Below are 27,896 nucleotides of genomic sequence, written 5' to 3' on the forward strand. Positions count from 1 at the left end.
CTGGTCCTGGTTCTGGTTCTGGTCCTGGTCCTGGTTCTGGTCCTTGTCCTGGTCCTGGTCCTGGTTCTGGTTCTGGTTCTGGTCCTGGTTCTGGTCCTGGTTCTGGTTCTGGTCCTGGTTCTGGTTCTGGTTCTTGTCCTGGTCCTGGTCCTGGTCCTGGTCCTGGTTCTGGTCCTGGTCCTGGTTCTTGTCCTGGTCCTGGTCCTGGTTCTTGTCCTGGTTCTGGTTCTGTTTCTGGTCCTGGTTCTGGTTCTGGTCCTGGTCCTGGTTCTGGTCATGGTTCTGGTTCTTGTCCTGGTTCTGGTTCTGGTCCTGGTTCTTGTCCTGGTTCTGGTTCTGGTCCTGGTTCTGGTCCTGGTTCTGGTCCTGGTCCTGGTCCTGGTTCTGGTCATGGTTCTGGTTCTTTTCCTGGTTCTGGTCCTGGTTCTTGTCCTGGTTCTGGTCCTGGTTCTTGTCCTGGTTCTGGTCCTGGTTCTGGTCCTGGTTCTGGTCCTGGTCCTGGTCCTGGTTCTGGTTCTGGTCCTTGTCCTGGTTTTGGTCCTGGTTCTGGTTCTGGTTCTGGTCCTGGTTCTGGTCCTGGTTCTGGTTCTGGTCCTGGTTCTGGTTCTTGTCCTGGTCCTGGTCCTGGTCCTTGTCCTGGTTCTGGTCCTGGTCCTGGTTCTGGTTCTGGTCCTGGTCCTGGTTCTTGTCCTGGTCCTGGTTCTTGTCCTGGTTCTGGTCCTGGTTCTGGTTCTGTTTCTGGTCCTGGTTCTGGTTCTGGTCCTGGTCCTGGTTCTGGTCATGGTTCTGGTTCTTGTCCTGGTTCTGGTTCTGGTCCTGGTTCTTGTCCTGGTTCTGGTTCTGGTCCTGGTTCTGGTCCTGGTTCTGGTTCTGGTCATGGTTCTGGTTCTTTTCCTGGTTCTGGTCCTGGTTCTTGTCCTGGTTCTGGTCCTGGTTCTTGTCCTGGTTCTGGTCCTGGTTCTTGTCCTGGTTCTGGTCCTGGTTCTGGTTCTGGTTCTGGTCCTGGTTCTGGTCCTGGTTCTCATCCGCATGCTTCTGTTCACTTAACAACCACGGTTCGTTCGTTCTAACTCACCGGTGCTTCGATTCCAAACCGACTTCCGTTCTCGTCTCTGATCGACTCAGCGACTCGTTTTGTCTTAAAAAATAATAATTTAAAAAAAAGAAATAAAGAAAAAAAGCTATTTTTAACTGTTTGTATGAAATGAAGTAGAACCGTTAGTGTAACGTTTAACATTTTTATGATTTTGGCTCGTTGCACCAAATCTTTGACTCTCACGCGTTGAATAACAATAATAATGAGCAGGTACAGTAAATATACAGCAGAGCTGATGATCACGTTTGGATTTTTGTAACTTTGATGCTGGAATGTGACGGACGACGTCTTCGTGTGACGTTCAGGACTTTGACTCTTCAGAACGAGGATCAATCCCACAACTCACATGTCAGTTCCCTCCGTTACGCTCGTCTCGTTTCACACGTCTGTCGCTCGCTCGCCACTCGGGTCCAGACTTCTTTTTTTTTTTTTTAACAAATGAAAGATTGATATTTTGTTCACACGTTCTCGATGAGCAGATTAATTCTCCTTTAATATTTCAGATTGAAGCAATGGTGTGTTTTACCCGTTTTACGTAGAAATGTCAGGAAGTGGAATTTGGTCCGTGAAGCAAAATAAATGAGCAAGATCATTTTTTCCTTCGTGACGTGAATCCGATCCGTTTGTTTCGAAACGAGGGAACTGGGTTTTTCTGAGGACGTGTGACTGAACACATGAGATTATGCATTTTCTGGGCCTGAAGCCGCCTCCTGCACTGTTTGGCCTCCATAAATTCGCCCTTTTGTACACGCACACTTCGTCCGCCAGGGTAACCACGGTAACCAGCTGCCTGGGTCTCAATCGTACACGGCCACGGTGTCCACGACGACCAAACTTCCTGCGATGGTGATAAGTTGTGTTTATGGTCAAATACATGATGGTACTAATAATTACTGCCAGCACTTCACTGTACGACGACACAGGGCCTTGACCCCCCCCCACCCCCCCTCTGAGTCGTGTCCAGCGTGTCCAACGTGTCCAACGTGTCCAGCGTGTCCAGTGCCTTGATGTCTATCACTTTGTCTTTTACCACGTCAGGTGTTTGTATCGGTTGACCAAAAGTACAAAATACCACGTTTTTGAAATGAACCTCCGTGGTGCTGAGTCGCACTGTTCGTCCAGGTTCTGAGAGATCCACTTTTGTTTTGTTCAGAAAACACAAATCGAAGCTCCAGAAGAAGCAAAGCTACTAAATGGATGTTAGGTCAAGAACTTTTAAATAAAATAATTAACTGAACTTAAAAAAGATCAATTTCATAAGAGGATAAAAAGCCCTTTCCTTAAGAAGATCATGTGATATGATTAAAAGGTCCAGATGGACAGTTATTGATAAGTCGACAGAACATTTTCAGAAACAATTTTCCTAATTGCTTCATTATTTAAATGACGTATTTTTCTAAGTAAAAAAAAATATCTCTCGTTTAATCTTTTCAAATATAAATATTTCCTGTTTTTTTTCTCTTCTATTGTAAAAAACTAAATATCTTAAGATTTTTGACTTTTCAATTTTTTTATTTTGGGCTCTTAATTCATTTTTAGAGAAAATAATTAACAGTTTGATCAAATGAAATGCGTGCTTCAACAGAAGAGTCTCCAAAATGACGACATATTGATGTCAAGATTTTCTTTAAATGTTTTTGAGTCTCAAAAATGATATTCCACTCATTCTTTGTGTTGGTGTGAAGGTGAACATCCGAAAAAAACCTGGACGAATAAAACCAAAATTTAAATTATCTTTGTACCACTAAATAATAATATTTTTTTGTTGGTGAACGGCATCTTTTAATAATCTGAGCGGTTTTGATTCAGAGGAGTTGTTTCTCCTTTAATGCTGAAGATTTCATCTTATTGTCAACAAACTCCCACGAAAAGAGAAACCTGTTTGTTCCCTGATGACGAAAAAAGTCTTCAAAACATCTCACAAATATGTACTTTTATATATAATTGTTTTTAAACGAATACATTCTCAGAAGAGGTGCGAACTGTAGAACAACAGAAACTTTTTAATCTGCTAAAATTCTTTTTAAGGTTTTGTTCTTTTCACGGGATTTTCTTTGACAGTAAGAAAAACAGGAACGTTTCTAAGTCGGTCGTGTGTGAGAGTGTGTGTGTGTGTGTGTGTGTGTGTGTGTGTGTGTTAGCTTAGGTACTGATATGAAATTGAACAATGTTTTGTACATAATGTCGACTTAAAGCTTTGTATGAAAAAGAAAAAGAGCACAGTGTGATGTTTTCATCCTGATACGAACAAAGTTTTTTATTTGACTGATCGAAACGAAGTGTGAATATTAATGAATTTATTTCACAAGTTACATTGAACACGAATTGTTGACAAGCACAGTGTTTTTCTGCTGAGAGTGAATCTGTCTGACAGTATTATAATTATTATTATTAATATCCACGAGTCTCGTGTCTGATGACGACACCAGTTCCTGATGCAGTACGACGAACCGGGGGCCGTTGTCCGCTGCCCCTTCTGTTTTATATGAACTGTACGATTATAAAGATCCGTTTGAAGCTACTGTCGTCGCTGGTATTCTTTTTCCACTGAATTGTACGACATGAAAACTTATTTCTCTCTCTGTAGCGTAAAGGTGCGTTCAGACCGAACGTGAAGGGAAATTTTCGTGCGATGAGATTATACGAAATTGGTGTCATTCAAAGATTTTCACCAGTCAGCGTTTAGATTCTCCCGACGTCGACGACGACCCGTCCAAGAGGAGAACGGGCGAATATTGTTACATGAAGCAAATTTTCATGTTGCTTCAAATTCGTTGAGCGTTTGATCTGAATGCTTGACATCATCCGTGGAAACCAAATCTGACATGTTAAATTCATTTCCCAGCTGCTGAAGCTAATGAGGCAGATTTTTCAATTACACTGTATTTTAATTATTCACTGTATTTTAACAAACAATCAAACCAGGGGTTAAAAAAATTCACTCTGCTTTTTACAAACGGGAGGAAACTCATTGTTGTTTGCTTTTAGTCAAATTATTTGGGACGTTTGTTTTTAAAGTCAAACCACTGAAAGTAGTTTTTCTGTCACTAATTCAAATATTATTTGTCTTTTGTTAAATTTGTAATTATTGTAAAATATTGTCAATTTTTTGGGATTGTTTTGCGAAAACACTGAGAAGTGGCCACTGAGGTGATAAACTGTGTCCGTGCAAGAATCCAACATTAATTTCACACTAGTTATAGAAACACAAAAGCAGAAAAGTGGTTCATTTCTTTGTAAATGTCTGAATCAATAATCAAATTAAATTAAAAACCTCCAGTCGTACGACGGCAAACAAAACAAACTGAGGACGTCTGTGAGAAATCAGTGTTCATACTATTTTAATAGTTACATAATCTCTGTACATTTACAAACTTTAAATTACACAAATGAGTTAGTTGAACAAACTTTGAACCACAGGACTGAATGTTTTCATCTGATCCCCTTGAAACCGTTGAATTTTAATAAAACAACAAACAGGAATTGACAAGGAGACAAATTATGATCCGATCTGTACCACAATTCGTCCACAGTGATAAAAAACCCCAGATTTGATTTGTAGGAATAACGCCGTCGATGCGGAACCCGGCGCTGTGGAATGATTACGTGCTGTTTTGTGGTGGAGCTTCTGTCGCTCTGCATGTTGTTAAAGTCCCGTGTGCTTCTGGGTAATGTTCGTCCACCTCTGAGAAGAAGCAGATGTGTGTTTGTGTTTTTTCTGAACCTGGACGCTGACGCACCGCTCAGCAGTTGACGCCCAGTCCGGTCCAGTGGTCCGGAACCATCAGGAAGTATTTGTCCATGGCCTCGCAGAAACGAGCTCGGTACAACTCCGGAGAGACGACGGTGGGCATCTTCCCTGGAGACACAGCAGCACACGGCAACACGTCAGGACGGGTCCTATCAGTCATCACCACACGGACTCATTCACTGGATGCGCAGACTCACCTTGACCTCCCAGGATCCCTGTGGACTTGACGACCATCTCCAGCCTCTTGTCCCACGTGAACGTCCGGATGTAATCTGCAGAGAAGAGAAGAGACGAGGGGAAAGAGATCCGTAAAGAATAAAACATAAAACATCAGGTCACGAAATGATTTACTGTTGCTGCGACTGTTCGAAGGTTAAAATCCACCACGAGTCAGTGTTACTGCAGACGTCTGTCTGCGGAGAGACATTGGTCTCAAATGTGTATCACATGATCTACAAATCAAAAGAGAAAGAGTTCAAGGATTTGTGCGTTTAAGTGCTGGTGGAAAACTGGGACATGTGGAAACATTTGTGAATCTTTCGGGAGCTGACTGCAGTGAAAGGGTCAAAGCTGCACACGCACATGTAAGCTCACTTGTAAATGAATAAGAAAAGAATGTCACAAATACTACATGTGTTCACACAGGAAGCTGTTTGAAAGCAAATATTTACTATACTTGTGAAATTGAAGTAAAAAATCTGAATATTTAATGCTCCGTGAAGCACAAATCACTGTACGCACACGTGACCCTGATCTTTTGATCCACATTTGTGACCATCTTCAGACTAATTGCCCTCCACACTTCTCACCTATGATCCCGACCACCAGCTGGTTGGTGGCGTCGTCGCGCCCCACCAGCAGGGAGTAGTCGATGATGAGGTGGCTGGACAGGAAGTAGGCGTCGCTGTGGATGGCGGCGCGCAGGATGGCCTTGCAGTGCGAGCGGATGTACAGCGGGTTGTCGTGGATCAGCTTCAGGAGGTTCTCGTCCAGCAGCACCACCTCGCAGCTCTCCTTCCCCGAGTCCGTCTTCACGTTACGGTTCCGCAGAGAACCCTTCAGGTCGAACACCTGCGCAGGACGGCGACACGGAACAGAAACAACACGTTTATGATTTATGGTCAAATGAAAACAGACCTCGAACAGAATCTCCACTAGTGTTTTGTGACAGGATTTTTCGAACTAAAGATTTGAAACAAACTCATCACACGTATTAGAAAAAAAAACCATGAACCGTTTAATAAACTGCTCAAACATCGTCTTTATGGTCTTAATTTAAAAAAAAAAAATTAAGCATCTGTTCTTTTCTTTTTGAGTTACGATGAAAAATGGGGAAAAAAAATTTAAATTAATTTTCAAATTGAAATGTCCCTTTTTCTGTTGAAAAAAGTTCAACATTTCTAACAAGTTCTAATTGCAAAATATCATAATGGATTTTTTTTTTACATCACTGATATGATTTTAAACGAGTGTCACACCTCAGAAATATGCGGCTAGAATTCTCAATATTATCTACAGGTATATATTTAAAGATTTCCATTTTTTTTTGTAATTTAGAAATTAGATAATCAACATTTAGTGCTTAATTTTTTTTCAGTCCAGATGGAAACCATACTTTTTTTTTTTTTACTTTTTCTTTAACGAGATAACTTTTTGTTTCCTGTACAGCTGATTGTATCAAGATTTTTCTATGGGTGAAAGAAAAGAAGTTTTTTTATTAATCCAACAATACGTTGAATCCCAGAGCTGTTCTGTTCTGTCACCTGAGCCATCTTGCGTCCGTAGAAGAGATTCTCCATCACCAGCAGGTCCAGTTTCTTCTCCGTGTTGTTCTGCGAGTTCTTGTAACCGATCCGGTAAACGCCCAGGATCTTCGCCAGCGCCGTCGGACGCTGTGGTGCAAAAAGAAAAAGTGGTGATTCATTTTAAACTGAAGACGGCGGCAGACGAGACCTTTTCTTCTTGGTACAAACCTTCTGCTGCACAGCTCCAGTGATGTAGGTGAAGTAGTGAGGCGCAAAGTCCAGGAAGGACTGGACTTCGAGTCGGGGCATCTGCTTCAGGATGAACCGGTCGTCTGAGACACGGACGAGAGGAGATCATCGCGTTACTAACGTGATTATTGATCCATAGTTTTATCTACAAAATCAAACAAACGTTTGGTTTCTCCAGCTGACGGGTAAAAGTGTGCAGACAAGGACCTTCTGTGGCGTAGAACACGGCTCCGGACTTCCCCCCGCGGGCCTGCCAGTTGACGCAGTGCGACAGCGAGCGGACGAAGTCCTCCTCGGCGCTCTCCATGATCTCCTCGCGCATCTTGTGGAACTCCTCGGCGTAGTAGATCCGGCAGTAGAACTTGGCGTTGGCGTCGGAGAACTCTGCGAATACAACAAACAGACGAGGAGGACGTTGGTGGTCAACTCATTTTCTTTGTGCTTTGCATTTTGTTTTCTTCCTTTGTCGTCTTTTAAAAAATCCAGACAGAAACAGCACTTATTTTGGTAAATGGGAATGAGACCAAACATATTTTGATTTAAAATTTCTTCAAATTACTTTCATCTTTATTATATATGAATTTTCAGAATACAACAGTATAATACTTTCTGATTGTCCTCGTCAAAGTCTTTTCTCTTATCGTTTCTCCTTCTCGATGACTCTTGACCAAGTCAGAAGTTTTTTTCAGACTGTACGTATATATATTCATATTTTAACTGTTGACATGTGACATATTCTATTTTTTTTAACGCTCTTCATACAGAAAGATTCAAGTGACCTGTGATTCCAGTTACAGTCAGTCAACATGAAATTATCCCAGAGGAGAAACCACTCACGTAGTTCGATGTGAGGATTCGACGTCTGTTTCTTCTGTCTGTCCGTCAGATCTGCGTCTTCTGAACATAACAACAGGAAAGTTGATGAATTTAGATCTGAGCTTTTAAATCCTCTGTGATTTACATTTAACAGCCACAGAATTAAAACATGTAACTGTTTTTAAAGTTGTGAGATCATATTGGAGCTGAACTCACTGAGTGGATCAGCGTCCAGGCTGCTGCGGCTCTGCAGCGAGGAGATGGACTCGCTGGGTCTGGCCGGGCTGCTCTTCGCCCGCGTCTCCGCACTGCTGAGGACAAAACAGGAAGACGTGATTTTCACATCGCATCACATCATATTTATATTAATAAATGTCCGGACCAGTGTGAATCCTGTTTACCTGACGACCTGTGGAGTCTCGTCCCCTCCAGCGTTCGACACCTTGGACAAATCATCCAGAGCCATTTTATATTCTTTGCAGCTGGAAGGAAAAAAATAAATGAGAAAATAACATCATGTTTTAGAAAAAACATGACATCACATAAACAATGAGATCAAATCAAAACAAAATGTTGATCATTGAATTTGAAACCAAAAAATGGAAAAAGGAAGAAAATTATATATTTTGGTCTTGCTCATTATTAAATCCATAAACCCCTAAACCCTTTCTATCAGGCGAATTCAGGACACGTTTTTGAAAACATGAGAAATTGTATTTTTGTACTTTACACTTGTTTTTTTTTCCTTCTTTCCATCGTGAATTAGGTCAAGAAGGTGTTTATCGAACAAACATGGCTTTTGTTTAAATCTATTACACTAGATATAATTTGATTTTGTATTATAGTGCAACAGTTGTGGCCTCTGGTCCATAAGACAATGAAGTCGTTATTTGTTTTACGAGACAGTCACACTCACCTGAGAGCGAAGGCGATGATGGAGCTCGGCTCTTTCTCACACACGGCGATGGGAACTCGCTCGTGTTCGTACATCAGGTAGTGCTTGTCTGGGTCGCTGCCGACAAGAGATCACATGACGGTTAAAACCTGAATTTAGTATTTACCTAATAACAACAAATATATGTACAGGTAGAAATCTGCAGGTTCTCAGCTTCTTGTGGTCGGTGTCATGAAATTAATCAATAAATAAATAGTTTGGAGATAAATCAGCAAATACACGACTGGGAAACAGATAATAAAAACTTGTGACGGGTACTGAAAGTTCAACAGATTCATATTTTTGGTTAATCATTCGTGAACATAAAGATCCTCATTAATATCTAAATATTTTTTTTTCTTGTACGACTGCTTGAAATTTTAAAACTCTCCATTGGAAAAACTTTTTTGTGAAATATATGATCAGGAATAAATACAAATGTTCAGATTTTTTTCAAAGTGAAGAAAAAAAAATCATCATCATTATCAAAACTCACATTAGTATCAAAAATAGACAAAAGACAGCTGCTGAGAAATATTCCAAATAGAAATTGCGAAAGAAGAATAAAAGCTAATTACTAACAACGGGAAGGCGATGGGGTTGTAGCTGTTGCCGGGGAGAAAGTTGGCGAGGATGGCCTTCATGGTGGACTTCTCCTTCACCTGGCTGTCAGTGGAACCCAGCAGGTGTCCATCAAACACGTCTGGAAACAGATCCGAGGTCAGATCACAGGTCAGATCAGAGGTCAGATCAGAGGTCGCACCACAGACGCTCGAGCGTCACACCACAGACAGTTTGTGTTTCGTACGAGTGAGCGAGCGTCTGTCTAACCTTCTGGGATGCTGAGGGAGTCCTGCTCGGCGAAGGACGGACCGGGCGTGACGGGTTCGGCTCCGGGGTCTCCCGGCGATGGCAGCAGGGAGGAGGAGGAGCCAGAGGGCATGGCGCTGAGGAGGCGGTCCTCTGTCGAGAGAGAATACACAGAGTCGACTCACAATCGGCTTCTTTAAAAGAGTTAAACCAGGATCAGAGTCGGACTCTCACCTTTATCTCCGTTCTGTACCACAGGAGAGGGGTTACGAGGGGAGGAATCCAGGGCACCCTGAGAAATACATGAAAAAATACTGTGATGATAATTAGATTCAACCTGAATTATCTAACAGTGGGTTTGGTAACATTAAAGTCAGGTAACTGTTTTTACATCTACTGTATAATGACAATCTGAAGAAATCAAAGTGATGAAGCTGTGGTTGGTGGTTACCGACCTTGCTGTCGTCAGCGGTGGTCTGTCTGTGTCTGCCCGGACTCGGGGGCACGGACAGACGCTTCCTGCCTTTCTCCTGCTGGAACAAGTCCTGCAGCCTGCGAGGAAAACGGACAAACAGAGTCAAAGTAGCTTTATCGTTATTATATTTGGAGAGGGTCAGACGACAATATAACAGGCGTAAAATCATAAAAACATTAGACAGTTAAAAGACAATACAACGATTAAAGAAATATAAAAGTAGAGAAATAATTAAAGAAGACGACGTTGGGCTGTCCACTCAGAGCTGGCGCTGATTCTTTTACTCCGGGTAGTCGGTTTGTTTGTTTGTCATCTTTATTTTACTGGGGCACTTTCACACCGGCCTTGTTTGTTCTGGAGCTTCGGTACGAACCAAAATTGGAGATGTGTCAAGTTTCCTCTGACCAATGGACCAAAAAGAGACACAAGAGGTACAACATGTCGGGAGGAGGAGACTTAATATTGAATTCAATTTTCCGCAGGATGGCTCGCGGGCGCCTCCGACGACAATGTTCGAACAACGAGGACGTTACTTTGGAGGATTGGAACTGGCGTGGAGTTCAAATGGAAAGATCACCAACCGCCAAATTGAGAACTGATGAGTATATCGTAGGTGATGACAACAGGACGTACGTATGTAGTTTAGTGCTTTACTCCCTAAACTACAACGTGAAACCAAAACTAACCAGTTCAAATGTTCACGATGTAACAAAGAGATGAACCCTTTTCGAACCAAACATTCAGGAGTGAAAACACCTATATTTCATGATCTTGTATAATAATATATATACAAAGACGTCAGTAGAGACTCTGACCTGCTGTTCCACGACTGCAACATTTCACACAGTCCCTGTTTCTTCATCACCAGCGACTCCAGAACCACCTGCAGCTGCTGGGGAGAGTCGACGCCGCAGACCTGCAGCCGAGCCTGAAGCTTCTCGATCCAGCTGCGCAGCTCCGCCTCTTCCATCTGTAACACACAGAATGAACACAATGTTCCACCGCTGCACCCGGAGGTGGAGACGTACTCAACCTACGGGGTCAGAACCTACGTCTTTCTGAGCGAACAGGTCCTCCATCTTCTCCTCGCGCGTCTTACTGAAGGTGTCCGTCTTCAGGGAGGTGAGACGGTCGTCGATGGCCAAGTAAACCTGAGTCACTCTGAGGAGATGAACGGAGGATCAGTGGAAGTGGTTGGATCACGTTACAGCGTCAATCCTCTCAGATACATGGACCAAAAAAAATGTATCAATTCTTTTCAGTTACTTCAGGGAGAAGTCCTTCAGGTCCTGCTGCAGGCTGCTCTTGGACGGTCCCAGGTTCCGGATGAAGATCTTGGGACGAGGAAGACAAATCTCCAACATCCTCACCGACGTGTAGCTGAGAAGGAAACAGAAAAACAGGGGTTAATACTGAAGTTATCATAGTTTTTAAACCTTGACTATGGTTTTGTTGCTCTTAAACTAGACTTAAACTTGACGATAATGTCACATTTCCTCTCATCTACTCCAACGTGAGAGCGCGAACCGACCTGAAGGACGCCACCATCTGGTTGTAGGAGAAGTACTGGTGGTAGTCCTTGTGGATGGAGTGGCCGCAGGGCTCGGCGTTGGCCCGTCTGGTGTACTGGTGGCCGTAGAAGCGGAGCTCCAGGTATTTGGCGAACGACATGGACCACGAGTCGTTGGACAGAGGCACGACCGGCGTCACCTGAGAGAAACAAGGAGGAGGAAGAGATTCAGTCCATCCTGTCACACACTGACGTCTGTTTCTTCTCGTGTCGATTGTTGACCGACCTGTTTGCAGATGCGGCACCAGGAGTAGTTGAGGATGGTGTGTTGGTATCCGGGCACGGGGGAGTCCAGCTCCTTCAGCACGATCTGCACGCAGCCGCTGCCGTGCACGAACCGCCGGACGTGGTGCACCATGGGAGTCTCGCAGAACATGTTGGGGCACTGATAGGACGGCCTGGAGGAAAACAAGTGTCACGCACTGATGCAGTTACAATTCACAGTTTCACATTTACGGATTCTTTGATTTACAGATTTTGTTTTTAAATGCTCCTACCTGAAACAATATCGCTCTAGGAATATCCCGAGCGAGAGGTCGTTCTTTCCGTAAAACTCCATGGTGACGATCCTGTCGATGATAAAAATCAGTGACTACAAAACTCGTGACAAACGTATATAGATGTGAGATTTTGCCTCATTCAAGGGGTCTACCAGGGGCTGACGCAGGGGTTGGGCGCGTTGTTGGACTGAGCTGAGGAGCTGCTGAAGAGAACGCACAGTCTCTGGTGGTTGACCGGGTTCAAACAGTCGAGCTGAGGACGACAACAACAACAACAACAATAACACAAACAGGTCAAAGGAGACAAATACAGAAAGTATTGACATATGATTAACTGATAATCAAGCGTCTCACCTTAGTGGCCCAGCTCATATCGTTCTGTTTGCTCGGCTTCTCCTCTTCGCTGTCGGCCTTCAGCGCATGTCTGACCGGCGCCTCCGCTGCCGCTCGGCTCTGTCCGCCGACGGGCGCCAGTGCCCCGGCAGCAGCGCCGGCGCCCCCAAACGGGTCGGACGCTTCCCGCTGCCGGATGCGACCGCCCTTTGCCCTGTAATCCGCCAGCATCTTGGCCAGACCCTGGCTGCCGTTCAGCTGCTCCACGATGCGGGTGCTGGTGAGGCCGTGGCAGGGCAGCACGTCGATGGGCCGGGGCAGTGCACCGCCGTTGGTCTGCGCCGCGACCAGCAAGGAAGGGGCGGAGTCTTTCAGGAGCTGCCGCTTCCTGCGGCCGTCCAGCTCCTTGAGGTCTTTGTTCAGGAGAGGAGACAGGAAGACCTGTGGGAGCAAGAAAAGGGGCAGTCTGAATAACACAGTGTAGAGCAGTGGCTCCCAAACAAGGAAAAATACAACCTTAAATAAAACCATGAAATAATAAAAATGTCATCAGCCTTTTGATTTTCTTTGAAGATTGACAGACGAACAACAAAGAGCCTCCCGTACCTGCTCGGGGAAGTAGTCCCTGCTGGGGCAGTGCATGCCGGCGGGCGTGAGGAGGAACGGCTCTTTGAACGTGATGAAGGGCGAAATGCACAGGATCATGTCCTTCAGCTCCTGCTTGAAGACGGCGGAGATGGACTTGAGGCGGTCGTCGAACGACGCCACCTGCTCGGCCACGAACATCCCCGTGTCGTCCTGCAGGGGGTCTCGGAACAGCCTGGGCGTGGGTGTCTCCGAACCCTCCCCGTCCTCCGCGATGAGGGACTCGTCCTCCCCCTCCTCCTCCTCCTCCCTCGTATCGCCCTCGGACGACGGGACAAGCGTGTCCGACAGCGTCACCTCTGGGTCTTCTTCCAGGAGGAACGGAGGAGAGACGGACAGAGGCGGAGCAGGCGGACTGGAGAACGGTGAGGAGATCATGACCTCCGAGGAGGGAGATCTTGGATTCAGTGCGTCTTGAAGACTGTCCAGCTCAACGTTTTTGGAAGAAGCCTCCGCGAGGAGCACTTTCGCCTCAGGTCGACCTTCAAGTGACGAGTCCTCAGTCCCGGTGGTTTTCTCCCGACTCTCCCCGTTTGTCTCCCTCTCGCCATCTGCCTCCTCCTCCTTCTCCTCCTCTTCCTCCTCCTCCTCGATGGAGATGCCCTCCAGCAGGCAGGGGAACGAGGCGCTCTGCGTCAAGCTGGGCGGCATGGCGAACTCGTCCATGAGGAAGGAGATCTCCAGCTGCGAGTGGTAGGCCACGCACACCATGAGCATGATGATCTCCTTCACCCGGGCCAGCTCGTACTCGGACGCACCGCGCAGCTTGATTGAGCAGCCGAGGTGCGGAGAGCAGCCCTCGAAGAACATCAGCGTCTTCGCCTCGTCTGGAAGGAGACAAGCACAAAGAGATTACAGAGTGTCACGGCGGCGTCCGTGGAGAGTAAGAGTGTGTGAGTGTGTCTCGTCGTACCATTGGCCAAGGTGAACGGCTGCATGTAGAACTTGTGGCAGGTCCCCAGACGAGGTTTGGTGAGGAGCTGATCCATGGACATCACCAGGTCTCCCTGCGTCATACGACTCACCCGGTCCAAGACTTGCTGGAGTGGGAGTTAAAGAGATTAACTCTCACAGGATGTTTCCCGATCAGACTCATCACAACGTTTCCACGAAGGCTGCGATACCGACCGGTTTGACGTTGATGACCAGCGTGATGCCGTGCTCCAGCAGCATGTCCTGCGCGATGCGGGACACCGTCTTCTCGACCAACACCAGGTTCGGACGGACGTCCACGATGCGCTGAACGTAGTTCTTCAAAAACTCTCGTTCCTGAAGGGACAGAGAAGAAAAACATTTTACTTTAGTGTCAAGAGAAAGGCGGCTTCCTCCACGACTCACTGACTCTCTGACCTGGAGCACGATGGGGTCGATGCAGGTGAACTTGGTCTCCTCCCGGTACAGATACTCGATGGAGCACTTCAGCAGCAGGATCTTGGGGTTCTTGATGTAGGCGTTCATCTGGTCACAGGGTCACAGGTGAATGAACAATCATCCTGTACGTAGTTTAACTTAAATCTTAATTTCATGAATTTGAAAAAGGCAAAGATTGTCATTAACAACATTAAATTCTGAGGTACATTATATGGTACAAAATACATAAATGCAGTTACATGAAGAGTTATTTTAACATACGTCTGACGCAGTCAAAAAAAATAAATAATAATATATATTTCACTGTTGTATTATCAACAACAGATGATGAGCTTACTTTATTCAGGGTTCATACACATTTTCCAAGGTCAAATTCAAGCAATTTTCAAGCACTTTCAAGGTCCATGTTCAAGGTCTTTTCCAGCACCTCACAGTTGTGGTAAATTACATATTTTATTTATTTTTATTTTTATTTTCAATACAACCATTTGAGTTTCATGATACCAGAAGGATAAGAAACTAAAGGAAAACACAATTATCTTTATCCGAAATCCAGGCACTATTCCAAACCTTGAAAATGCAAAACATTATGCAACAATTCAAGCATTTTCAAGGATTCCAAGCACCCGTACAAACCCTGTTTATTAAAATGGCCTTTAAAAGATTTGGTTACTACGTTGGAGGATTCTTCTGCTTCATCCATTTATGATTAATGTTTATGAAAATGGATTTCCGTCCATGTTGAGCTACAGAAGAACGTGACCTCACCTTCTTGTGGGCGATGTTCTTGGTGCACATGAAGCCGTTCACCACCGTGGAGTCAAACTTCCTGCCTCCAGGAATCTAAAGGCACAAGAACATAGAGATTCCAGTTTTATTCTCAGACGAACGTGAGTTTGACCCGATTGGGACGAGACGGTGGTTCCGGTACCTTCTTGATGTGGACCAGCTGACGGATGTCCATGTCGTCGTCGCAGTTGCGCACGTCGGGCCGCACCGTCTGCACGACCTGCCGCACCACGGGGACGATGATGTCACGCCACGACAGAGACAGGGACTCGCTGTAGAGCAGCTGCTGCAGCAGCGCCATCATGTGGCTGTGGTTGGCTGAGCTGAACGACAAACACGTACGAAGACGAGTTACTCAAAATTCGCTTCGATTCAACAAGGAACTTTTATGGTTTCTGTGCAAACATCAGAACGTTAACAAGGAAGCGAGTAGACGGAAAATAAACCAACAACAAGTTTGATCATAAGTGAATCAAAAGAACCGAATGTTTGAAGGTTTCATATTCTCATCGACTACTAAATTAATTAACTACTACAACTATTTTGATAATCAATTAATCGGTTCAAGTAGTTTTTATGGGGGAAAAAAGTCAAAATTCTCTTCTGGTTTCTTTGCTCCTCTGTGACAGTAAACAAAATATAATTGGTTTATGGACAAAACAAAACATCATCTTGGTGGTTTTGAGAAACACGATCACCATTTTTCACCATTTTATGGACCTAACAACTAATCGATTAATCAATAAAATAATCAACAGATTAATCCATAATGAAAATAATGGTTAGTTGCAGCCCTAGATTGGACCGCCGACCCTCTGGTTTGTGGACGACCCTCTTCACCGAATATTATTATCATTACTGGTGGCAGAACAGGTTTGATCAACAGAATCACTTTCTGTCAAAAGTAAACAATGTCTATTTGTGTTGGATCTTATTTGATCACTATGTGGTTTTGAACAAGTATTTGCCAAATTAATAAATATAGAACGTGTGTACAGAAACGCTGACGGTGTGTAGTAGTCGTCTCCACTCACAGCAGCCGCTCCATGGCCTTCTTCTCCCCGTTCTCCTCCCTCAGCTGGTCCAGGGAGCTGTGGTGCCAACCCAGCGGCGTGAACAGCATCTCTTTGGCCTTTTCCTCCACGCGACGGTCGAACAGAGACTCTGCAGGAACAAGAGGAGGAGGAGGAGGCAGGTTTGTGTAAGCGACGAGTTGGGTCAACTCTTTGTCTGATAACGTCACGGAGGAGGCGCGAGAGACTTCCTTTACCCTTGATGAAGGCGTCGCTGATGACGATGTTCTGACCTCCGTCCTCAGACACCAGGTATTCGGCTGGAAGAGGAGAGAGATCACAGAATCTGTGTTGAGACTTTCCTCACAGTCCACACTCACTTTTAAGGAAAAGTTGGGAATAAAAGATGTGATTCGACAAAAGATACGAGACGTTAACTGGGGCCACCAGTGTCGATGTATTTCATTTATGGGTCCATAAAGATTTGTTTTCACTTGACCTTAAACTCCACTAGTTTTGACTACATCAGAAAAATAAGATCAAAGCAGAAAATTACATAATTAAAGATATATATATATATATATATATACATATTACAGGTTAGAAACAAGACGACACTTTGAGAGATTATCTTATTTATGTGTTTGACTTATTATTTTACAGCTGTAGCTACAAGTGACTTTGCAGATTAAGATGCATGAAAACCATGTAACTTTAATTGTTTTTATATGATGCACTCAAATGTACTAAAAAAAACTCAAATGTGCTCACTCTCAATTAGATACAATATTAATCATGTGAACACATCAGTAAGATAAATAATATATGTTCAATACGCTGACCTCAATATTATGAGTACTTTTACTTTTGATACTTAAATCATAGTTTGTACTTTACTTGCACATTATTCTGTGCAGAATTCTACTTTCAGGCTCCGAACACTTTCGAAGGCTCAACAGCAATAAAACCCCAATTATAATAAGGTATAATTTTGTCAATGCCATATAGGAGGCACAGTGACACAACTGGACCGACTGATGCATGATGGGACATCGTCGTCTTTACCTTTTTGCTCGGAGGAGGCAGGAGGCACGTGTGGATACTTGGACTGTTTCTTGATGTGGAAGTTGACGTTGTTCTGCTCCATGTTGAGGTTGATGGACGCGGCAGAGTCGCTGTCGACCACCGACTGGAAGCTGCTGACGGATGTCCGCTTGCTGGGGCTGGCCGAGTCTGGAAGAAGAGAGAGAGAAGCACAGACGGGCGGGTCGGTTTCAAAATTCACAGAAACCAAAACCTGCAGGCAGACCTGGTCGACAAGCGCCGATCCAAACAAACGCTAGCTACGTTTCCATTAACCTATTTTTATTTGTAATTCGTAAAAGATGATGGAAACGGCAAAATTCTGAAAAAAAAGTCCTCTTCTACTGTTCTATTACAGCCGTGTTACGGTCGGCCTACGTAGCCTATAGCTCCATCTTCTGACCACACCGCTCTAGTGTATTCTCTCCCAACAAGTTTATGGAAACGCACTTTTAAAAGTTCGCTTGATATTTAGATTTTAACATAGCTACTGTTATAAGATGCAGGTGTAGAAATTAAGTTTTGAGAGATGAGATACGTACTCGGCATGGTGTCGTCCGCCTCATCTGCGAGCTGCTCCGTGTCGCTGTCGTCGAACTTGATGTCCTTGAACCAGGACGGCTCCGAGTGGCCCTCCACGGAGTTCACGCTGTCGCTGTCTGGAGACGGTGTCTCGGAGAACTCTGTACTCTACGGAGCAGACGGAGAGACACCGTCAGCACTTTTAAAAAAATCAATCAATAGCCGCACGTGATGTGTGCAGCAAGTTATGTTGCCCCGAATGTACAAACTATTTGCTCTAGTGTCTCTCACTTGTAGGGGGCGGTAGAGAGCGTACTCGTCCCTGAAGAGCTGGTCGTGGTGGGTGACGCAGTCCAGCCAGCGGCCGTCCACCAACGCCTGGCCGATGGCGATGGCCTGGGCCCTGCGACGCAGACACGTGGGAGGGAAACGTATTAATGTGTGAGTGAGAGAAGCCACTAATGCTGAGCCATGTGCGCCGCGGTAATTGATCAATATGAGTCAATACAAACATCGGCTTTGATCAGGTTCATGTCCAAGTTCAACTTCTAACATGTCACGTGAGAGTAGGACTGAAAACTACAGGAAATAAATCAGGTATTTCTCTATAAACATGGATGTTGGACAGTTATAGAAACCACTGCTGCCTACATGAACTGACATAACAATCAATGTGCAACAATTTGGATTATTCATCAATTATTTTGCCTGATATTAACAGCACATGCGTCTTGTAATAATCCTATTGTTATTAATTATTAATTTTTCCCCCCAGATTTCTTCCATATGTGTTTGTGATTTTTAAAATTCATATAGCTTAATTTTTAATGTTATATATATGTTTTTTTCTTCTTCTCCTTTTTCATCAGACGTATATCAACAGAAGAGGATAAGGGCCACACATGAAACATTTGATGGAGTTCTGACTTAAAACTCTGAATTCTGACTTTGTTCTCAGAATTCTTTAAAGTAAGAATACTGAGAATTAAGCAGAAATCAAATAAATTTTATTTTTAAATAGAATAAACATCTTATGGTTATAAACAATAAAAATTCAACGAAACACCTAATTGATAAGATGAGAAATTACGAGGCAAATGCCTTAAAACTGTACAGTAGAGGAAAGAGACGCTACCTGGTGGAGATGGTGCCGTTCCTCAGCAGCCAGTTGACCAGCTCCTTTCCCACAATGCAGTTGGGGTAGGTCCTGAGCCAGTACCGGTGGTCCTGGAACTCCATTCCCGTGCTGTTGTGGCAGATCTTCTTCCACAGGTCCTTCAGCTGCGACGAGTCCTGCGGGAACATCACGGGACCGTATCACAAAAATGTATTTACAGTGAAAGGGGAAAAAAATGAGTGTGTGCAAAATACTGAAAAGATAAAAAAGAATAAAAGGAGAAGAGTAAAGCAGGCACCAGCAGGATCTTCCTCTCCTCCTCGCTGTGGTCCAGCTTGGTGCCGCTCTTGGTGCCCGACATGGCCCGGCTGGTCGGGGGGCTGACGGAGCTGTCGTAGGACGGCACCATGGAGGATCCGGAGCGGTCCAGCGACAGGTTGGTGACGCTCGCGGACCTGCGTGTGGCAGAGTCACTTGACTTTACTGTACTGTACTGTCAATCAAGCTGGAACACACACTGTACTTTCACAAGCAGCGTCCGACCTCTTCCTTGCGGGCGACTTGCCAACGTCTTCTTGTAGAGCTGTCAGCCTGGAGTTGAGGCCACTGCTCTGAGGCTCCTGGTGGATCATACTAACACACAAACACGGACACACACACGGACACACACACACACACACACACGGACACACGGACACACACAGGGACACACACAGGGACACACACACACACACACACACACACACACACACACACACACACACACACACACACACACACACACACACACACACACACACACACACACACACACACACACACACACACACACACACACCAACTTTGACTTGATGTCCTCTCTGCTTTCTGCTCTCTGCGATCTCAACACTTTTTCAACTCTGTGATCAGAGAATTTGAGCATGCAGACATTGACCTGGAGCAGGTAAAGCACAGACAGGGGTGGGGGAAAAATTAATAAAAGCAAAAACAGCGAGACTCACGTCTTCCTCATCCCAATGGGAGTTTTTCTATGCCAGGAGAGAGAGAGAGAGAGAGAGAGAGAGAGAGGGAGAGAGGGAGGGAGAGAGAGGGAGAGAGGGAAGATATTTTCTTTGAGGCAAGTTGACAGAGAAAAAAATAAACAGCAAGCACACGGATGATTTAAAACAACAACAAGCAGCAGCAGCAGGCGTGAGGTTCTATAATCTGAGCCTTAAAGTTTGAATTCAACAATCTGCCCGTGTTTGTTCTGTGCACGGACTAGTCGATACGTGACGAGGAAGATTACTTGGTTGTGGTTCACTGAAGCTGCTCCATCTTTTCTTCTTCTTCCAAGTTATTTATTAATCAGAGGCCGTTTTCGCACGTCGTCATTTCTTCCTGTCAGATCACGAGCTGCAGAGCTGAGCTCCGTGACTCTCCATGTTTCTACTTCACGGCAGCTGCAGGCTTGAATTAAACTTATGTGCAGTAACCTTTTTACGACAAAGTGCATCTTCCAGGGTCAAGAGATTTAAAGCTACTTCATGTTTATATGATTCTGTGTCTTTACCATGCACAGAACATACAAAGCACACACGAGTGTTTTATACGGCTGAAAATCAAGTCAGAGAGAAAGAGCAGGCAGCAGTTAGAGAGGCGTGTGAGCAAAATCATAACATGATAAAAACCTCTGTTAGGTTCTAAAAACAAGACGGCAAATCAGTAAAAAGGTGTGAAAATACAGAGTCAAAGATTTGTTGTGTGTGTGTGTTCACCTCTGCCAGGTCAGGTCTTCCTCCAGGAAGATGTTCCTGCTGGCCTTGCGCCCGCCCACCGGCGTCCGAGGCTCGCTGGGCTCAAGCACGCTCACTGAGCAGGTGGAGTCCGACAGGGCGCTCAGGTCCTCGCCGATGGAGCCCGAGTCGGCGGAGTGGGCGTAGCTCAGCGCGATCTTGCGACAGTACGTGCAGGCTCGTAGATCTCCTGGACACGAGAGACGGACGACAGATGAGGAGAGGAAGCAAAAAAAACAGAACCGTTTCAATTGAATCTGGAGTCACTTACCTGTGTAGCCCATGAACTTGCCGGGGATTTCCTGGTTGCAGCAGCGGCTGCAGAAGATCTGGCCACAGAGGCGACAGTGGTGACGGCGGCGGAAGGTGGTGAACTTCTCATTGCAGTCGTAACACTCTTTACACTGACTGTCGGGCATCCAGTACTGCTTCAAATCACTGTCCTGGAGGGACACGTCGTGAATATCATCAATAATAAAGCATCATACTATGAAAACAATAAAAAACAACTGCCTCCTGTTTCCTGACTGAGGTGAAGTTATTGTCGATCCCCATCTGAAGCGAAAGTCTCTTATATTTTCACATAAACCTGGAAATAAATCAGAAAAATTGAGTCGACTGTTGCTTCGCTTTCTGATGTTGCCGGTTATGAATTTGTTTTGGCTTTCTGTTTTCTCTTCTTCTGTGACGAAGATTCATCCTCTCCTTCCTTCTTCTCTAATAAATAATGAAGTATGATCCTCAATTTCCAAAACTCTGGATTCTCAAACTCGTTCGCCTGCACTGTCGGCCGACACGGACAAACACTGAAGACTCCCGACCTCTGATTCCTCGTCCGGTTTCCGTGTTTTGACCGTTTTGGGGGAAATCGTATTCAACACAACGTAGCAAACATGGCGGCCTATACACGGAGGTCGGGTCCACCTAACTCATTCAGTTACAAGTTATATTGAATGCCTGTTCATAAGCTCTTCTACATATTTCACACTGTAGCTTTAAGACGCGTCCAGTTGATATTTTTCAGGACAGAGGAGTGGAGGTGGATAGTACCTGGCTCTTCCCCTCCATGATTTCCTTCAGCCTCTTCAGTGCGGTCCGAAGTTGCACCGCTGTGCGCGGGTCGTGGTTGCTCAGGGGTGCGTCTGCTTTCCTGCTGCCGTCTGAAGTCACACACACACAGCAAATGAAAACGGTTTCACTTTTTCTTTCAAATCCTGCTGCATTGTCAAATATGCCTTTTTGGAAACATATTGAATACAGGTACAGTAACAGCTCAGTGACAAACATTTGGCAATGCACTTCAACAGTAAAAAACAAAAACATGTTGAGCATAAATTGTTAATTAGCTTCAAAAATCAGTTATGACAAACATAAATGCGATCATTAGTACCTGAGTGAGAAAAAAAACCCAACCGGGCAAACCACAGACCAAGAGAAAGCACTTCAGTGAAAATGTTAATATCAGAACACACACACACACACACTTGCATGTTAAAAGGGGCCCTCACCTGGCCAATCGACTGTAATCAGAAGACACACAAGAGCAGATGTTACAGGCTGAACGTTCGTTCATCTTCTGACGTGTTCAACAATAAACATCACAATACAAACTCAACATCACATTTAATCTCACAAATCTGCTGCTTCCATTAACACGAGCCTCTGGAAACACAAACAGCTTCTTTATCCATGGGAATGAAAGATACACAAATGATTTTGGAATAAAATACTACAAAACCTTTACTGTACGAAAAATGTAAAAAATATAAAAGTGGAGGCGTATCTGAAATTTTAAAACCTTGATTCTCTAATTCAGAGTATCTTGGTGTTGAATGTCCTTTCTAACTCTGCTTTCGTCGTTGTGTTTTCAATTTTTCTGTTTTGTCATTTTGTTAATTTTTTGTCGCTGTGTTTTTTGATTTGTTGTTGTGTTTTGCACTTCAGGGCCACCGCTGTCTTATCGGAGGAGTCTTCTATAACTGGCTGTCAAGGAAAAAACTTAAGAACCAAATTCAGTATGAAAACACCATTTTTTCCCTCAATTTTAAGAAATTCCTTTTCAGAAAGCAGCTGAATCAAAGAGCTTCAAAGAGACGTGAGACAATGTCCATGATGGTTTTATCAGTAGCCTCTGATTAGTTTTATCAACTCATGACGAGACGCCTGAACATCAACAGGCTTCAAACAACAGATGACCCAATAAACTAATGTGTGGAGCAAAGGGCTTGTTTGAGCGAGGCATTGTTCAGGCCACAAAGAATTAAATTAATGTCCGAAAAACTGCACGAACTTTGTGTGAACAACAACATTTTACAGACAAAAAAACCACATAATTCAAGAACTTGACTTCATGTACTAGTATGTGTAAGGTCTCAGGAGGTTTGCAGAAAGACAAGTCGAAGAAGCCGATGAGCAGTTTCAGCGGGAGACGTTTATTTCCTATATAAAATATATAACTCCTACTGTAAGATTGACTTGCAACAACTAGTTGGAGAATTCTGAGAACATTGTTGAATCCTTAGAAAACTGCACCGGAAAAACCTTTAAAATAAGAGTTTCTGAAAAAGGTTATCAAAGAAAATCCTGTTTCCTATTTGAGACAAAACACACAGGACTCTGATATCCACATTTGTCTGTGTGTGTGTGTGTGCGCGTCAGTGTGTGTGTGCGTCTATGTGTGCGTGCGTGCATGTGTGTTACCGGAGGCGGTGGAGGTTCGTCTGAGGTGTTCGCCGTGTTGTTTCCGTTGCGACCTCGAGCCGTGGAGGGAGTGAGACGGACTGGTGGACCAGCTCCTCCTCTCCGACTGGGGAGAATGTGTCGGCGCATCGGGCTTCTCTGAGGTTGCTGAGGGAAGACGTCCCTCCTCTACACTCATACCACACACACACACACACACACACACACACACACACACACACACACACACACACACACACACACACACACACACACACACACACACACACACACACACACACACACACACACACACACACACACACACACACACACAGTGAAGACAAGAATCTATTAATATTGAATCTTTCGTTGTCCAGAAATTGAAGCCAATGTGGGAATACCTGAAACCTGTATTCTCTGGAATGACCAGCAGAGGCCATTATATATATATATTTATATATATATTCATATATATATTTATATATATATATATATATATAAATATATATATTCATATATATTTATATATATATATATAGAGAGAGAGAGAGAGAGAGAGAGAGAGAGAGAGAGAGAGAGAGAGAGAGCTTGGGCTCTACTTCAGACTATAGAACTGAACTGAAGTAATCATCAATTATCACAATTATGAAATTTAAAAACTGGCTTTTCACAGTCAAATTTAAAACACATTAGAATTAATACAACCATTTAGGTTTTTTGCTTTATCTTCTCACCAGAACATCCACTATCCTAAATCACCTACAATACAAGAGTGACATAGGATATTACACCATCACATCTTCTCGTGTGATTGAAGTAAAGTGCTGTATATCTCATCCATCACAAACGCCAGTGTGTGAGTGTCAGAACATTCAGACTGACGCCGGGGGGACATTGTTGTTCAGAGTACAGGACTAAAACACACGAGTCACGTGGCTCGCTGGTTAACGGGCAGGACATTTCCATCACATGTCCTCACGCACCACACTGAGGCCAGTTCTGCCCCGACTTCTCTCGACTGCTGGAACTTTACAAACAGTTAATAAATCAGTGAGGCGTCTCACACGATTAACAACATGCAGCGTTGTTGCCCTTTTGATTTAGTACAACTTTATTCAGTTAAAGGTTGCTTTTCATTAACTTCAGAAATTAAGTCTTTTTTTCTCTTCATTTTCTCTCAACAAGACAATAAACAACTGTTGAATTAGCAGATTTCAAAGCTGATGAGTATAAAACTTGAACTTTTATATATTATGAATAAAACAGTAACAGCTTTTGTATGAAGAAGATAAAGTCAACTTTGTGTGTGATCGCTAAATGTTAACGGCTGTGTAACGCACAACCTACATATTCTAATGTACTGCAGGAAGACATTTTATAAAAGACATTATCCCCATAATAAAAGGATAAATACAATTCTAAAATATAACCATCTCTGTGTTCGTATGTGGCATCAAATTACCCCAGATTTTACAGGGAAACACTGGGATCGACCTAAAATGAACCATTTTCTAAAAAGTTGTCATTTATAGTAAGTTTAATCTGTCATTCCTACACGTTTACTACTAATATATATATGACTAATGTGTACTGTATACTGAGCTAGTCGCTGCAACTCACGATTATTTTCATTATCGATTAATCTGCCCATTATTTTTCGCACTTAAACCAGTGTTTCCCCTACTTGCATTTAGCAGCGGCGCTACACCGCTACTGGATTTTGACCACCGCTGCTGAATTATTATTATTTATTTATTTTTAATTTTTTTTACAAGAGGAGATTGAGCTTTCAAATCAAAAATACTGTTGCTTTTGTTTTCTTTTCCAGGTCTACGAATCCTCTCATCAAATACCTGAAGGAGTTTTATAAACTCCTCAGTTTATTCAGACGTCATATCAGGAAAGGCACATGGTACATCAATACAGTCGCACTTGTCACAAGACAGAAAGTGCTCCCTCGGATGAAACTCGGCAGTGATTCCACACATTTTTATGTGTGTGTCTCATGTGGTTGTGAATCGCTGACCTTTGTTGTTGAAACGAAACAGGTTGACGAACGAGCTGTACGCCGAGCGCAGCGGAGGATCATCCTGCTCCGGAGTCAGTGGTTTGAAGTGGGTGAGGTGGGAGGGGCTCGCGGGCGAGACGGTGGGCGGCTCGACGCTCCACTCCGTCGAGGACGAGGATGAGGACTTGTCGTCAGCAGCCATGTTGCTGCTTCTCCTGCTGGAGATGTAAAAAAGAAAAAACAACAACATTACATCTTTAGCATGTGAACCCGATCAACTTTCATTCAACGGCGTGAGGTTGTGACTCTCAAACATCATCAGTCGCTGCTCAGATCCTTTACCAGACTGCAATTATTCATCAGTTATGGTGAACAGAAATATCAATGACTGCTGTTGTTTCCCTTTGCTTCACGTTCACACCATCAGCATGAAGTTGTGTTAATCTACTCTGCTCAAGCCGCACGTTGCAGTAATGCTAGGCTGCCATAGAGGTAATGGACATAAAAAGTAAATAATGCAACAATCACGGAGAGAGAGAAAAAAAGACTTGTCACTTTTCCGGAAATTGACTGAAAATCTAAATGTTTTTAAGTTTTCTTCAGCATCAAATTAATCCAGTGATAATTGTCTGTACTGTACATCGATGGGTTCAATGCAACTTTTAATGTTGCCAGCTCAAACCAGCATGTGAGTAGTTGTAGTTGATGGCAACCTCACTGTTATTTTGCATTTACAGTATCAGTCAAATCATAGCAACATGACACATCATCATCATAATAATAATAATAATAATAATAATAACAGGGGCATCAAAATCCATTGATATTAACTATGTTTCATGTTGTGGCATCATTCTTTTTTTGGACATTAATAAATGAGATATTCACAATGGATGTCATAAAAAACACAAGTGAAACCTGTTGAATGTACTTTTATATTTCAAATAAATATAATAATAATTATAATAATAACGATGATAACATGATTTGACAGCTTCACATCTGAAACTTCCCTTTTCACTCAACAGAAAACCCAAATTGTCGCCGATGTTCATCTGCTGACATAATTAATGAGATCTGAATGTGATCACAGGCTGTCCGATAAAGGAACTCGCGGCTGATCGAGTTAGGAGCCGCGACTCGCATCGATAAGTTCCGTGTTCACATGACCGTGTAAACCGTGTTCGAACCCGGAACAAAAAACACACCTCCACGTGCACTTACCCGTCGAAGGAAGAAATCTAACAGACTGAGTTCTGCTGAGACAACGTGCAGCGGGAGAAAGCAGAAGCAGCAGCAGCAGCATCACGTTCTTTCCGCTCGTCATGTGATCATAACGGGACGCGACAGCGTGACTCCTGTTTCCGGACAGTTCCTGACACCTGACCACACCACCGACCAGGACAATGTTCACCGGCACCGACTGATCCACAGACACATTACGAGCCCGAACAAGTTTTATTATATTTCTTCTTTGTCATTGGAGAAGAACCACGCTCAGGTTGACTTCCGGTTTGAAAGTGAAGGGGAAGTTAAGGGAGAAAAATCAAACGTGTATAACATGGACACAATCAATAAACCAGACTCCAGCTAATAAATAGTTTCACAAATCTGCAAATGTCTTTTAAATCTGCTTTACACCAGTGGTGGGTAAACAATGGCCCGTGGCTCAAAATCCGGCCCCACGACATAAATAGTTGGGACCACAAGGACAAGCTGAAGTTTTTCCATAAGTTCTCATTCATACACAAAACGCGTGTAAATCCCAATAATTATGAATTTGTAATACTTTTTCTAATAGTCACCAATTAGCATCTCGAACACAAGCAAGTGGTCTAACAGACACTACCTGCTATTAAAAAGAAACGCCTCATAATTCATTCAAATAGAACAGCTGTCACTTCTGATTCATGGATATCAAACAGACTCGTATCTGTCATCCCTCAGCTACAAGCGGATACAATCACATCTGCATTTCAGTAGAGTGGTCAACACAAACAAAATATACAGTAAAACATATCATGTACAGTGGATGCATCTGTGTGTTGACTCCCACAGAAACAACAGAGCTTCAGAGCCACTGGTTCTTTCCTGCCTTGTACAGTATGCTAAGCTAATGTCACTTTGCATCATCGGTGTTATGTGTCAGCGCCTTTGCTACATGCAGAACAAACAAGTGACTTCAGGTTTATTATAATAAATTAGTTTTTTAATTAGCAGCAGCTACTTGACACGCAAGTCAGCTCATCTCCGTGTTAGCTAACATTAGCTAACTAGCTTGTAACGTAAGTACAGAGCTGTGTTTAGCCAAGCTAGCTAGCCTTAGCTTCGTGTGCTAACTAGCCGGTTGGCTGCAACAACCTTGGTTTTTTGAACATGAAATATGAGCGAACCATCGTGACAGTGGGTGAAAAAGAAACAGGCAATTACCAGTTCACTGTGAGTCCGACATCACTGTACAGACGCGCTCCGACTCCGAACACATTAATACAAACACCTGACAACAGACGACTCCCATACACAAGCTAGCAGACCAAACCAATCGATCCCTGCACCGAGTCCGACCCAACTGTTGCGATCAATAGAGAAAAAAAGCAGCAGAGCGCAGAAAT

At 43.9% G+C, this 27,896-nt stretch overlaps 1 protein-coding gene across 6 annotated transcripts; it reads right to left on the reverse strand.

Moving 5' to 3' along the window:
* Window positions 1-4,420: 4,420 nt before the first annotated feature.
* Window positions 4,421-27,848, reverse strand: pikfyve (phosphoinositide kinase, FYVE finger containing). Of its 6 annotated transcripts, none has more exons than XM_047337487.1 (43): window positions 27,715-27,848; window positions 25,303-25,502; window positions 23,295-23,462; window positions 21,645-21,754; window positions 20,866-21,037; window positions 20,577-20,784; window positions 19,821-19,847; window positions 19,363-19,452; window positions 19,118-19,274; window positions 18,838-18,995; window positions 17,994-18,105; window positions 17,723-17,870; window positions 17,163-17,330; window positions 16,355-16,417; window positions 16,119-16,248; window positions 15,227-15,407; window positions 15,064-15,138; window positions 14,275-14,382; window positions 14,053-14,193; window positions 13,838-13,964; window positions 12,886-13,751; window positions 12,301-12,720; window positions 12,099-12,199; window positions 11,944-12,015; window positions 11,673-11,844; window positions 11,408-11,586; window positions 11,143-11,256; window positions 10,929-11,037; window positions 10,692-10,846; window positions 9,857-9,953; window positions 9,636-9,693; window positions 9,423-9,554; window positions 9,174-9,294; window positions 8,574-8,669; window positions 8,059-8,139; window positions 7,874-7,968; window positions 7,679-7,738; window positions 7,049-7,225; window positions 6,821-6,924; window positions 6,611-6,739; window positions 5,657-5,918; window positions 5,045-5,119; window positions 4,421-4,955 (listed from the first exon to the last, which is right to left on the reverse strand). In XM_047337487.1, exons 2-43 carry the CDS (start codon window positions 25,484-25,486, stop codon window positions 4,840-4,842), a joined length of 6,318 nt encoding a protein of 2,105 aa, XP_047193443.1. In that variant the 5' UTR covers window positions 25,487-25,502; window positions 27,715-27,848; the 3' UTR covers window positions 4,421-4,839. The 6 variants fall into 6 exon arrangements, with proteins under 6 accessions (XP_047193443.1, XP_047193444.1, XP_047193445.1 ...); XM_047337488.1 differs by having other exon boundaries at window positions 25,303-25,499; window positions 27,715-27,818; XM_047337489.1 differs by lacking the exon at window positions 27,715-27,848 and adding an exon at window positions 26,509-26,637 and having other exon boundaries at window positions 7,874-7,965.
* Between the last annotated feature and the right edge of the window lie 48 nt (window positions 27,849-27,896).

This window comes from Scophthalmus maximus, chromosome 14 (genome assembly GCF_022379125.1).
Source record: "Scophthalmus maximus strain ysfricsl-2021 chromosome 14, ASM2237912v1, whole genome shotgun sequence".
Lineage (NCBI taxonomy): Eukaryota > Metazoa > Chordata > Actinopteri > Pleuronectiformes > Scophthalmidae > Scophthalmus > Scophthalmus maximus.

What these genes read in the sequence shown, in the direction of transcription:
- pikfyve (XM_047337491.1), bottom strand. Translation starts at nt 25,486, where the DNA reads ATGGCTGCTGACGACAAGTCCTCATCCTCGTCCTCGACGGAGTGGAGC. An exon ending in ATATGAGCTGGGCCACTAAG is followed by an intron (nt 12,200 to 12,300) that starts GTGAGACGCTTG and finishes TGTCGTCCTCAG; the next exon opens with CTCGACTGTTTGAACCCGGT. An exon ending in CTGGAGCTGTGCAGCAGAAG is followed by an intron (nt 6,740 to 6,820) that starts GTTTGTACCAAG and finishes TTTGCACCACAG; the next exon opens with CGTCCGACGGCGCTGGCGAA.